This window comes from Cryptomeria japonica, chromosome 6 (assembly GCF_030272615.1).
Source record: "Cryptomeria japonica chromosome 6, Sugi_1.0, whole genome shotgun sequence".
NCBI classification, from domain to species: domain Eukaryota; kingdom Viridiplantae; phylum Streptophyta; class Pinopsida; order Cupressales; family Cupressaceae; genus Cryptomeria; species Cryptomeria japonica.
In genome coordinates, this window is record NC_081410.1 from 281,830,242 (window position 1) to 281,845,043 (window position 14,802).

Below are 14,802 nucleotides of genomic sequence, written 5' to 3' on the forward strand. Positions count from 1 at the left end.
AGGATCAAGCTATCATCGATCAAATCCCTCTACAAACTAACTTTACCACTCTCATTCATATGTACTCTTTTTGATCACTCTTAAACCATATACTAATAATTTTAAATACAATAATCAATCAAATCAATATAATATATAACAATTTTAAATACAATAATCAATCAAATCAATATAATATACATTAATTAGATTGTAGGAAATAAATAATGACAAATAACAAAATTAACTTGACAACAAATTTAAATTTAAAAATTTAAAAATAAAAAATTATAACTATAAAACATAATATTATAAAAAATTTAAATTTAAAAATTTAAAAATAAAAGATTATAATTATAAAACATAATATTATAAAAATTAAAAAAATATAAAAATTAATGAAAATAAAATTAAAACATGAACATAATTTAAATACAAATATACCACTTATAAGCTAATTATTACGTCTAAGAACACTTTAATCTAGGGGCCCGATACATAAGGGAAAAGGGCACACCGGTGCAAATTTCAGCATTACAGATCTATGCTAAAAAGCATTTCAAGTACTTCATATTCTTCATTATTGATTTCTTTCTTTTGGGTAGAGAAATTTGTTTGTTAAACCTAGCTGTAGCGACAACAATGGAAGAGATGGGTATTCCACATAGCGACTTCGATCGCCTTCTCTTCTTTGAGGCAGCACGAAAGACTGCGGAGTCTACCTATGCCGTTAATCCTCTCGACGCTGATGTACGTATTCTCATTCTCCCTCTGTTTCTGTTTTTCTTTTTATTTAAATACTCAGTCACTCTTCACATAATAATGTTATCAACGCAGTAGTAGTTGGCGGCACTACTGTGAACTCTAGGTCTGTAAGTAGACAAAATTGATTTTTTTGGTTCTGTTATATAACCTAAATCCGAAACTCAAAAATTTCATCAGTCAAAAGGTGACAACTTCACTATTGTTGGAATTGGAGCTATAAATATTCATAGCTTTAAAAGAATCAACATTTTTGAGGTGGTGTGGTTTTCGACTCTATCCCGCATTCATGATAATGTGCTCACCAAGGTGGCGAAAGCAGGGTCCGAAACTTGTTGACAAAATTGTGTTTGTAAAACGCATGCATTACCTTACAAGCAAATATTTTATTTCCACTGTAATTCTTTGCCTCTTATGTGTCGGATGATATCTGGAGCCGGGCCCACCAAAACTAGCTCAACATTGGCCCAAAAGTGGTCTCATATGAATGAGTGAATAACTTTTTACATCCATGAGGCTAAAAATATGGGACGGGACAGGAAGTTTTGTCATTTTTCTTTCTGAATTTCAATCCTTTTCTTATTCAAAGAGATGATGAGCATCCCAAACTACTCAACAGTCTTCTTACTGTACCAAGATACAACTGTCATGATATTGGCATGTTTGTTCTTGATGTCCTTGAAAGCATCACATTCCATAATAAAGTGTTTATCTGATTCCCCTGTTTCAGTATTGCAAAAAAATCTCTTCCCATGCTTCTTTAGGTCTTTTCCACTGCTCCAATTCACATTGGAGTCGAGTAGAGTTGGTTTTTAATTGAGCAATCTTGGTTCTCCACAGAACAGTAGTCACTATGTATGCATTTTTGTAATGTCCCCTAATGGGACCCTCTTATATTCTATCTTAGAATCACAACTTTAGTACATAGAGAGAAGAATAACAGGATGCTAACGTTAACCAAAGCTTGGTTTAGAACCACTAAGAACAAGGATGTTACTGCCTGTAACTGAATAATAGTTCTGATCTGATCTTGTCGATGGTGCTATCTAATGTCTGTGATGTTATGCATGTTTAATATATATATACTCATTACATTTGATATCTATATTCATTGTATTTAATATCTACTTTTATTATAATTGGTATCTATATTCATTGTTTTTAATATCTACATTTATTATATTTAATGTCTGAAGAATCTATAATATTTCTACACTTTGATTTCTAATACCTACTGCGATTATTAGTATTTTACTAAATTCAGTTATGATGGTTTTCGAGTCTGATACTTGCAGACTATCCTATATTAGTTTCTGAAAAAATGCTCTCAAATTAGAATAAAAGAATGAAGTATTTATATCTTATTAAATTTCTGATGTTGTCCTAGTAAGGAGTGGATTAGATACTTCATACCCGTGTGGAGTGCATTTACGGTTGCTTTGACTCTTTTTTACTTCTGCGATTCCCTTAAGCCTCCCCTTCCTTTCTATTTTCCACCCTCCAAGAGTGAATACGAAATGCAAATATATGCTCCTCTCTCCTCTTTATATTATGGTTTTTGGTATTTGCTCGTCCCTGGTGAAGAGAACCAGACTTGCTCAATGGTTTGCTGAGTTGTCAGTTGATTGAAGATAATTTCCTCTTTTTTTAATTTTCTTTTTCCCTGTCCCCCTCCGTGAGAAGTAATGGGTCCATATTTAAAGGTAGACCCACAGCCTTTTGGGAGAGACAGTGACTTATTAGTCACGTCCTTTTCTTAGTAATATTTCTTTTGCACTATCGTGACTCTTAGGAGACACAATTATTCTTTATAATTTAATAGTTAATCCATATTTATATATTAATTGAATTCATATTTACTTATTAATGGAATTCATATTTACTTCTAAGTTGCCGAATCTGGTGGGAACGGGAAAGGGTACATGGGTACAAAACGCTGGTATGGCATAAATTGTTTTGTGAGTTGGGTACGTTTTTTTGTAAGTAAGTATATATATACGTGTGTGTTTCTTTTATATATATACACACACACATACATATGTACATATATATGTAGCTAAAAAATAGAATTAAGTTTAGAATGTCATATATCAATACATATGCTAAACAAAACTATTACAAATTTCAAATTTTGAAACATAACATACTGATTTAAATTCAGTTTTCAATATCAAAAAGATCAAACTAGAATCTCATGATAGATAAGTTCTGAGTTCACTATCAGCACTGTAGGTGTTAAGAATATTAAAAAGATAAAACTAGAATCACTAAACATTTCAGAAACATTTTGGCTTCTAAAAACGCAGACCTCGGATTTACCCACAGGAGATTCGTTTCAGAATCCGATTCCGGTACGTTTCACCTGAGAAATACACATCAAACACGTCCCTTAACAAAATGACCTTAAAATATCCTAGTTATGATGTTTTAGATCTCAGTGTAGGGATTAAGAGAAAGTACCTTAACTTCTGCTGTAGTCAAACCTGCAAAATAGAGTCAGAAAATACTACAATTTACTCTAGGGAATGGTTATATAAGCAACTCTAACATAAAGAGAGACTAATGTAGCAATATCAGAAACAGAAACATAAATTATGATAGTGGAGAAAATAATCATGTAGGGTGTTTCGTTCAACAGTTCCCCTACTCAATATTATCATGTAGGGTCTGCTTAGCAGCAGTTCCCCCTACCAATATAACCATATAGGGTGCCCTTGTACAAAAGCTCCCTGTCATGTAGGGTGCCCATGTACAGCAGTTCCCCCTATCATATAGGGTGCCCTTGTACAACAGTGCCCTTGTACAGCAGTTCCCCCTATCATACAGTGTGCCCTTGTACAGCAGTTCCCCCTGTCATATAGGGTGCCCTTGTATAGATTAATATTAATATTACTGTCAATATTCATATCTTAACCAATATTCTGATCGTTCATTAGTGAGTTGCCAGTATACAGTTGTATGATTGTATCCATTAAATTCCAAATTATTTGAATGTGTCATTACCCAGTTTACTGTAAATTTTCCAGTTTATTATTATTTACCAGTTAGGAAGTTTGCTGTTTATTAGTATGTATATATATTTATGTCCAACAGTATTGTTCGAACAACTATATTTAATTTGCCTTTCCAACTTATATTACATTCATTGTCATTCATTTGATTAATATATAACATACTGGCTGATGTATTTAATGTTTAACTCTGAAAATCCCATGTATTCATACCTGTCACTACTTGTTTTTCCTTTAATCCCAGCTGGCAGCCTTTTTCCCAGGTGAGCAGGAACCTGGCTCTGATACCACTTGTAATGTCCCCTAATGGGACCCTCTTATATTCTATCTTAGAATCACAACTTTAATACATAGAGAGAAGAATAAAAGAATACTAACGTTAACCAAAGCTTGGTTTAGAACCACTAAGAACAAGGATGTTACTGCCTGTAACTTAATAACATTTCATTTCTGATCCGATCGATGGTGCTGTCTAATGCCTGTAAAGCTATGCATGTTTAATATATATATATATATATATATATACTCATTACATTTGATATCTATATTCATTTTTTATTTAATATCTTATGTTTAATATCTACTTTCATTATATTTGGTATCTATATTCATTGTATTTACTATCAACATATATTATATTTAATGTCTGAAGAATCTAGAATATCTGCATTTTGATTTCTAATACCTACTGCGATTATTAGTACTTTACTAAATTCAGTTATGATTGTTTTCGAGTCTGATACTTGCAGACTATCCTATATTAGTTTCTGAAAAAATGCTATCAAATTAGAATAACAGAATGAAGTATTTATATCTTATTAAATTTCTGATGTCGTCATAGTAAGCAGTGGGTTAGATGCTTCATACCGGTGTGGAGTGCATTTACCCTTGCTTTGACTCTTTGTTACTTCTGCGATTCCCTTAAGCCTCCCCTTCCTTTCTATTTTCCACCCTCCAAGAGTGAATAAGAAATGCAGATATATACTCCTCTCTCCTCTTTATATTATGGTTTTTGGTATTTGCTCCTGCCCCTGGTGAAGAGAACCGGACTTGTTCAATGGTTTGCTGATATGTCAGTCGACTGAAGATAATCTCCCTCTTTTTTTTAATTTTCTTTTTCCTTATCCCCTCGTGAGAAGTGATGGGTCCATATTTAAAGGTAGACCCACAGCCTTTTGGGGGAAACGTGACTTATTAGTCACGTCCTCTTCTTGGTAATATTTCTTTTGCACTATCGTGACTCTTAGGAGACACAATTACTCTTTATAATTTAATAGTTAATCAATATTTACTTATTAATTGAATTCATTTTAATTGAATTCATATTTACTTATTAATGGAATTCATATTTATTTATTAATCATCATTAGGTTAAAATTCAGTTATTAGTAACATAGGAATCTTATAAAAATACTTGCTTAATTAATTTAATTAATATTATATTGCTTTACTGATTCAATTCATATTATATTGCTGATAGAAATAAATGGATGATTAATTGGTACCAAATAAATGTATTTAATTATATTTTATTTTTTATTTTTTTGTATTTTAATTTTATTATTAAATTATATTCCAAAGTGGGGACATTACAATTTTATTGATGATCACATGTGGGGTTGAACTCATCAAGATAATATTTCTTCTTTCTCTCTAGCACTTTACCCCATATACACTTGTGGAACATATCCAAAACAAACGCTTTTATCTCTTTGCTATTTGTGGGGCATGCATTTAAGAAAATATTCCATATGCCCCTAAAAGATACATTGGTGAAAATAACCTAATGGATCCCACCAAATTAAGTATAGGATTCTAAAATTTTGTAATAGACTATAGTGAGAAGAATTTTTATAGCAATTCACCCTCCTTGAATTGTTTTTCATCAAGACGTAGTGTTCGATCTTGCAGTACAACCAGTGTTCCACAGGGACGCCTCCACCCCCCAAAAACCATGCTTCCTGTAGGGGGATGTTCCCGACACTTGGGGAGTTAGGGTAAACGTCCCCCAACAGCACCACCACTTCCGCCACCTCTAGCAGGGATGTCACTAGGTTGCTTGTTATATGTCACATGCTGTTACATACTGATTGCAACCTTTAACTTAGTGAAAACTAGTTAGCCTTTCATGGTCCACTCACAGAGATGTTATATTACAGGTTTTGCCTTGAAGATTACAATTCACTTCACTTTGGACATTGCTAGGGCAGATCCTTCTATATATTTCTTAATTTCTCTTCTGAAGGCTAGATGCTTTTTTAAAACCATCATAATATGAATTTCATCACTCAGAGGCAACAAAATGTTTAATTAAAATTACTTATGGGTTTGGAAAACTGTAGAAATCACTTCATAATAAGAAGCAATCTGTTGTTTGCAATGGTTCTGCCGAAACTTGCCATATATGTAATTTGAATGGCTATTAAAGCTTGAAGCTTTAAACTACATTAACTTTAAACTACATTCTTTTGTAATGATTTCTATTTATTATTCAAAGGCTACTCTGCCACAACATTTCTTTTTGATTCTTATCTGAAATTTAACAAAAAAAATGAAACTTGAGAGGATTATCAGTTAGTTATTAGTGCTGTAAGTATGCAAATATCAAACAAGCAACTACTTACAGTTGTAAGTTATTTTGATAAAGTATGCCTGGGATCTTATCAGAATGCATGGTAGGTTTTTTTGAGTTTTAATCACATAACTTTGTGCAATTGCTGATGTTAATTCAACTTTGCTGTACAGAACCTCACAAGATGGGGAGGAGCACTTTTGGAGCTATCGCAGTTTCAGCAAGGTGGAGAGTGTGTGAAAATGGTCAAAGGTCTCCCCTTCCCCTCCCCCTCCAAATGATCAGAATAGCAAGTCATTTTAAATTTACCTGATTTTGCATGGGTTTTTCTTTTGGGATTTCATTGTAGCTTATGCTAAAGACTTTTGAAAGATTTGTCTTTTTTACAATCATTAGTTTTCTGAATGTATTGCTTGGTTGCTTTTCTCCTTTAACAGGGCCCAGAAATCAGCAGTTTTGTTTTTTTCTATCATTAGCTTATCACAGGTCTTTTATTTGCATGAAAATGTTTTTCTTATGGTTAGAGAGATTCTAAAGACTAGTTGATGTTCTTATTTCTAAAACACAGCACTTCCTGTCCTCTGCTTTAGTCTTTTTAGGACAAAGCTTCTAAATATTTTTATATTCCACATTCTTGGTTTCCAATCCACTAGATCCTGAAGAGAACAAAATAAAAACGATAGATCATGAATAAAAAAGAACGATAGAATATGGGATGGAAGGGATGGAGTCCTATCGATTTCATATTGATTGTGACCTTTTTTCATCTTTTTTCTGCAAATACCAGATTGGAACCGATCAATACTGATACTAATCAAATATTTGTAAGATGAGCAAGAAGGAACTCTTTTTCAGTCTAGGTACTGCGCTATTAGTCATGTACACACACATTTTTATTTTATTCAATTTTCTATTGTAGATGAATAGTAGTATTAAGAATGGAACTTAATAGAAAATGAAACCAATTGGAATTCTTAAGATAAGAAATAATTGAATCTGTTTTAATCGATTGGTCCATAATAATCTTCATATGAGGATTTGTTTTATGATATACATCCTGTGATAAGAAGTAAATAGGTCTATATAGAATACAGGCAATCAATATACCGAGAAATGCTATACCAACTGAGGGGATTGCGTCTATGAAAAATTCGGACCAATTCTCCGGATGTTTCTTATCAAAAGGGGCCGTCGATGAAGCAAACCATTGAGATAATATGTCATACCTCATTCCGCTTCGAAAAAAAGGAACTCCTATTAATCCAACAAACAGAGTAAATATTCCCAATACAACTAAAGGAAATAGCATTGCCTTGCCCGATTCTTTCGGATATGCAAAAGATCCTTTATAAAAGAAAGGATAAGTGACAACCAAACCTCTGTTCTTTTTGTACAATCCTTCCATCTTATTCGAAATTTGAAATGCTTCTTTGGAAAAGGAATTATTCCTTCCTATAATTTGATTCGACATAGAATCTGCTCTCGTTCTATTTAATATCCTGGATTCCTCCTCTCCCCACATAGAAGTCGAATATAATGTAATATGGTTGTTATATGAATTAACTAAATTTATGCGGAAGTCCCCTTCAAAAGTGAGTAAATACATACGAAACATGTAAAAGGCAGTTAATCCTGCTGTGAACCATTTTTTATAATCTCATGCTTGTACTTCTACATTTGTCTAAGTCCATCTAATAAATAAAATAAATAATGTTTTTGTGTTCATCGGTGGTGTAACACACATTAGAAATGAGAGAAATGACCCTGATATCTCTCTTATAAGCATGGGGAGATTTGAAATGATTATAGAAATCATTTTTGGGATCTCCCGTAAAAATAAATCAATATTAGCTGTGGCTCACATCCACAAATAACATTCAAAATAATATGAATTTGAATCATTTTGGATCTTTATTTCACAAAATTATCTATATGTTGATATTTTCAATTACTGGAATTTCAACTTATTATTTTCTGACCAAAGTGGTTGGACCCAAGTCTTCTAAATTTTTCTGACGCCGTAGAGGTCGGGTAATCAATTCAAGTACATCTCTTGCATTGGCAAACCCATGAATCTGAGCAAAAGTAAATTCAACTGACCATTTAGTACTAATTCCTCTTGCTTCTAGCGGGTTAGCATGAGCCATTCCCGTGATAGCTAAATCGGGTTGTGATTTGTGTATACGTCGTATTTGATTCGAATTATCTGGTTTCTCCAGAATTCGTGGTATTGGTACGCGCATTTTCATACATGTATGGGTAGTGATAATTCAGCAGCTTGTCACTCTACTGAGATGGGTGATTGTGAAGCCTAGAAGCTTCTCTTACTCTATAGAAGAGACTGAAGGCACATAATTGGGAGTAGAGCGAAAAAGATGGAGACAGAGCAGTTTTGAGGGCAGTGTAATTCATTCAGTTTACTAGAAGATATATTTTTGAATGCTTGCTGTTCATATTTTCACTAGTGTGTGTTTGCTTGTATGGTACTGAGGTTTTCTGTGTTGATTATAGTTTTAATTCATGGTTAGGGGTAGTTCTCTTATTGTGAAATTTGCTTATCATGGTCTCAAAATTAACATGGTAGCAGAGCAAATTGACTGTAAACTTCTCGGTTTGTGTAAGTGTGTTGCTACCCATAAGAGGGAGCTGTTGGAGGATTTCGGTGCACTTGCTTTAGTGATTGAAGTGATCCAAACCTATGAGAGGCTGTAGGGTGTCATGTCCTAACTCCTAAGTACTCCAGTGATTGGAGTGTTCATCCACACCTATCATGGACTGCTGGTCTGAATCATAGCCAATGTACCTCGTTTAGTGTGTTTTATTAGCTGTAGTCATGACTAATCTCGGTCTCAAATAGTGTGTGTAATGTCCCCAAATTGGGATTAATTTGTTGTGCCCAATTTGACAATTCCAACAATATAATTTAATTTTAACAATAACATACTTAAAGTGACTTCATCTAATCATTAATAAACTTAAGAATCAATGAACAAATATATGGGTAAGTGAACAATTACATCATATGGAATGACGGACATCATTGCTAGCTAACTACCTCGTAATCAAATATAGTTTAGTTCGGTAGGAAAACTTGAAAGGGTGCCAGGATCAGCCCAACTAAGCCTGAGAGCGTGCAGTATCCAACTATGACAACTCACCCCTCTCGGCCTGCAAGTGGCAAGAACGTCCCACTATGACAAGTTTCATCCCCTGGGGTGGTCTACTTAGTTCGAGGGAACCGGTAAACTATGTCTCCTTATCTTATTTCCTCCAACTTTACGTCTGATTGATTATGAGATAAATATATACATGATTTATATGTTTAAAGGAATATAAGGCCATATCAATCTTATTAGGATATAATAACTAATGCACAATATACTATATCTCACACCAAATTACTTTTTTATTGTTTAATCAGCTGTATGGCCTGAATATCTCTTACTCAGATCAGATCTCCTTGATCGATTGATTGAATGATTGATTGATCAAATGAATACCTTTGATTGTATGATTTGAGGTTTTGGTGAGTGATAATGTAATGAAGGCTGGTTTGATATATTGATGAATGTTGATTGATTGTTTGCTTGATTTGAATGATTGGAATGATGATTGATAAGTGATCCTTGAGTGATTGGAATGATTTCTTTATACTTCATTGTTGAAAGAGGCATTACCTTTCACAAGACTTGAGTCACCACCCTTCATTAGGATTGAGCTACCACCCTTCATTGCTACCTTTTAGAATAATAAATTATTTCCCAAGTTGATTTCCCTTGGATGTCCTCCTCAAATGAAATCTTCTCCCCTTTGTATCATCTAATGTGAGAGAGTCTTATCTCTTAATAATGTCTGCCCTTTTGCAATGGTCACTTCCTCATTTCCTTCTCATTCCTTTGTTCTTCCATTAATCCTTCTTTAATTCCTATGTTCCCTTCATTCTTCCTTCCTCCATTCCATACCCTTTTATACTTTCATATTTTATTGAGGAGACACATCTCTTTAGAAAGAGCCATGCATTTAAAGGGTCATGTCTCCTCAGTGCTGTCTTATTATTCAAATCAGATCTGCACTTCTCATTATAGATCATATTCCTCTTTCAAATGAAGTTCTCTTCTCCCTTTTATACCCCATGTTTGAGGTTGTCACAACTTTTCATTTTATGCTTTTTAACCATTCATGAAACTTAACTAAATTTTAATTATTTTAATTTTTTCTTTTAAATTTTAATTTTAATTTTATTCTTTTATATTTTAATTTTATTATTAGTATTTATTATTAAATCCTATTTCAAAATGCGGACATTACAATGGGACTCCTAGAAGACACATTCAACTTTATGTCTTGGAAGTGCAAATTGCAAATGCTATTGTAGGAAGTTAATCTTTTGATTTTTGTGGAAACTAAGGTTGTACTTCCTCTCAATCTTGTTAAATTGGCCAAACATAACAAAAAGTTAGTCAAGGCAAATCAAATCATCTTAGATTCGATGAAGGATCCCCTGATCCCTCACATTGTAGAGAAGAAGACAACAAAAGAGATGTACAATACCTTGACTACTTTGTATTAGGGTGTGAACATTTCCCACAAGATTTCGCTAAAAACTAAAATATCGGTCTAGTGCGTGTTAAAGTTTGCAGGTTTGGTCAAAACGTTTTTTGGGGTTAGGTTTGTCCATACAAAACATAAAAATAATAAATATAGGCATTTTTGCAGCAGCAGTTAACTTCATAATACCATACAGCATCATATATTGTATAATAAACAAAACCACAATAAAAATTAAAAATATTATAATGTCAATCGGTCAAACTCGAATGTTATGATATATATTAAAATTAAAAATAATAATGTCAATTGTTGACAATCAGCTATCGGTTATCAAGGACCATCACATGGTTCTTCAAAAGTATCATCATCACCATCCATATTAGATGATGTAGGTACTGTTATATTAGAACCACGACAATGCCATTGACACTGTTATTAGCACTATCATTGCCATTGGCACTCATGCTCGTTAGTTGGATTGTCTTCAACATCAAGGGCAGCAAGGTGGAAAGTGGAAGCATACAAACTAATATGCTTTGGTGTGATATCCCAATTCTTTGTGTCCACTTCCTTGTAGCAACTTTGTTTGTGTAAAAGGAGACGCAAATTTGAATGCACATACACCAAGTTCTTTGCCTTTTTTGAGTGTAGTCGATTGTGGTTTATTGAGTGGGTGAAGGAGTATGTGCTCCAATTGCCCTCAGATGTATATGAACTAGCAATCCATTAAGACAAAATTAGAGACTAAGAGATAAATTAAACAAATTTATTTTATAAAATATAAATGAAACTTAAAGATATTTTATTTATTATAAAACTTGTGATAAAATTTTGATTGCAAGAGGTTGTAGGTGTGTGAATGATCGGCCATGGAGGTAACACCAACTACGAGCGTTGACCTGGTACTTGTCATGAAGAGCTGCCATACAAAATCCATGAACTTAATCCTAATTGCATCTTGCATGTCAATATCAACGAAGAGCTGCCTTGTCCTTTGGTTGACTTCAACATCTCTAATAATGCTCCTCATTTAACAAACTAGTTGCTCTATAATTTTTTGTCATTGTGTGTCGTGACTTGAACAACATTATGAGGTCCCATTTCCTCAATGTCTGTCAAGAGATTGTTAGTAATAAATGCATCATCTTTCAACTCCCCTTCACAATCCTTTGTTTTCAAAAACATTGTCCCTTTAGGGAACATTGCAAAAACACTGATCAATGGCTGATTGCTTGCATCCTTCCATCCATAAAAAATGATGGGCACCTTGTTTCAGCCCACAAATCTTTTATGGGCTTCAATGACTCTATTATGAACTTCACCTTTTTTTTAATAAAGTGCTACATACTTTCTCAAAGCTCAATCCATTTCCATATAGACATCTTCTATGTGCTGATAAAAAATGCTATTTCCAACAGTTCCTTTGATCTCTTATGTCTAAAGGTTCAGTTTGTTCCTGAGTTGTGGCCAGAAATGGGTGGCTCCTTATAGGTTGAAGATTCTAAAGCACTGAAGGGACTTCCATTACCCGAGATTCTCTTTTTAACAAAGGATGATTTGATTTGTGGCTTGCTGCCTGTTCTGTTTTTTCCTGCTCAATATTAAAATAATATTTAACATTGATATAATGGTCATCTTAGTCATTTAGTTATTGTTTAGAAACTTCCTTTTATGTCTTTCATCTTTAGTTAGTTTTAGGAAGTTTCGTTTTTGTCTTTCGTATTTCTGATCTTGATCGTTTTTGTTATGGAAAATTCTTGTTGTAATTTCTATATAAGGAGCCTTCGTCTCCTTTGTAATTAACATACAACAATCAATTATTATTTCATGGTATTAGAGTGCGGAAAGATTTTATTGATGATTTTTTAATTAAACTTGTGGTTTCATTACCTGGAATTTATTTCTAGAAGATTTTTGACATGATTTTTTATGAAAACTTGTGGTTTTCTCAGATTGAGGGTTTTAGACCTGGCTTTTTTATAAAATCATGGGTTTTCTGATTTTTTTCAAAAATAATCATGGTGTGTTTTTCTGATTTTTTCCAAAAAAATCATGGTGGGTTTTCCAGCTTTTTTCTGAAAAAAATCATGGTGGGTTTTAAAATTTTTTTTCAAAAAAAATCATGGTGGGTTTTTTGATTTTTTCCAAAAAAATCATGGTGGGTTTTTCTATTTTTTTTCCAAAAAAAATCTTTGTGGGTTTTCTGATGTTTTTTCCAAAACATCATGAAGGGTGTTTTTTTTGGGTTTTTACTGTTTTTCCACAAAAACGAAGGTGTGTACACGATTTCAGCTTCGCATCGAGGGTTTGACGATTTTTCCACAAAATCATGGTTTTAGTTTTTTGCCAATTGTTTATCAACAAAAATTGAAGTTTTCTGAGAAGCTGATCTCGGTGTCTCTGGATAAAGGGAGGGCTGGTTTTGTTTTCCAACATCATGTTGGAAGGCTTTCGGAGTTTCAATGACAAGTGGTAATCTTGGACACATGAAGAAGTTCTGCAGAAAGTGATTGGCTGATCTGAAGTCCAATCAGGGAGGGTCTCAGCAATAGGCTCATGTTGCAAAGCGTTCTATAAGGAGAAGGGGGCAACCTTCCATGTATTCGTGCAAAATGATCTGCTGATTATGTCAAGTCTTCTGTAGGGTAGTTAGTAGAATGACCATTAAGGGAGGGTATTAAAATAAGATTGTAACATTAATATAATGGCCATCTTAGTCATTCAGGTAGTATTTAAAAATTTCCTTTTATGTCTTTCGTCTTTAGTTAGTTTTAGGAAGTTTACTTTTTGTCTTTTGTGTTTCTAATCTTGATTGTTTCCGTTATAGAAAGATCTTCTTGCGATCTCTATATAAGGAGCCTTTGTCTCCTTTGTAATTAATATACAACAATCAATTGTTATTTCACTAATATATGCAAGGATATGTGCTTCTAGAATGGGTTCACCATTTTTTCGTAGGCAAGCTTTGATGCCTACTCCAGGGGTGTGGGACAAATGGTCTTTAATTTGATTGTATGAGCTTGAATAAAACATCACACCCATTGCAAATTCAAATATAACCCAAACAACCTGGAAGTAGTTGTTGTTGATTGTAACTAGGGTTCTAGAGGTTCGGATTGCCTTAAGGCAACATCCGAACCCCCTTTAGGACCGGGTCCTATCTTAGGGTAACGTGACCCTATCCTATTCACAATGCCACGCTATGCTAAATACACGCCATTTAATTATTGGCGCCAAAAACCAAGGAGGCCGACTTACATTTCAAAGAGTAAAAGATGCATATAAATAAATGACAATTTGCAAGTCAACAAATATCATCAAGTTCAATCATATACAAAGGTGATTTAGCTCTGCTGTGCGAATTCTTAAGAAGGGTGCGAACTTAAGGAAGAGTGCGAACTTATTCAGATTGGTGCGAAATTGTCCAAGAGGACATAGTGAATTTTGATGCAAGTCTTTGAAGCATACAAGGGCAGATCTGATATGTGAAGATCAGATTCAAGCTAAGTATTGTACTTATATTTAGAGGAGAATATATAATCTGACCCGTGGGTCTTTCATGCTGGGTTTTTCCTCCTTGGAGGTTTTCCCAGGGTATGCTTGTTTGTCTACTGTTTTATTTCTGATTTATGTTGGCTTATTAAATACTGCAAATCTGATTACAATCTAGGGCATAATTAATCTATGTTGGTTTACTAAAATACTGCAAATCTGATTACAACCTAGGGCATAATCAATTATATAAATCTGATTAACATACCTAGGGTTTAAAATTACAGTTGTACCATATCAACATATCTCTAGAGAGGAGAATTTGGGTTTGTTTTGAAGCAGGGTTGACCCATGCAGCTAGAAGTGGTTGCCATTGTAATCCCTATGACAACATGTTCAATGAACAACACATTCGAATACAATTAGATTCATAGA

General features: G+C 33.6%; 1 protein-coding gene across 1 annotated transcript in view; it reads left to right on the plus strand.

Annotated features, from left to right (window-relative positions):
• The first annotated feature begins 477 nt into the window (after positions 1 to 477).
• Positions 478 to 14,802, plus strand: part of LOC131032090 (mitochondrial import receptor subunit TOM20) — a 100,228-nt gene continuing 85,903 nt past the window's right edge. Inside the window, exons 1-2 of the mRNA XM_057963011.2 lie at positions 478 to 729; positions 6,498 to 6,576. Of these exons, the coding sequence (XP_057818994.2) occupies positions 622 to 729; positions 6,498 to 6,576 (187 nt within the window). The 5' untranslated portion in view covers positions 478 to 621. The remainder of the gene's footprint in view (positions 730 to 6,497; positions 6,577 to 14,802) is intronic.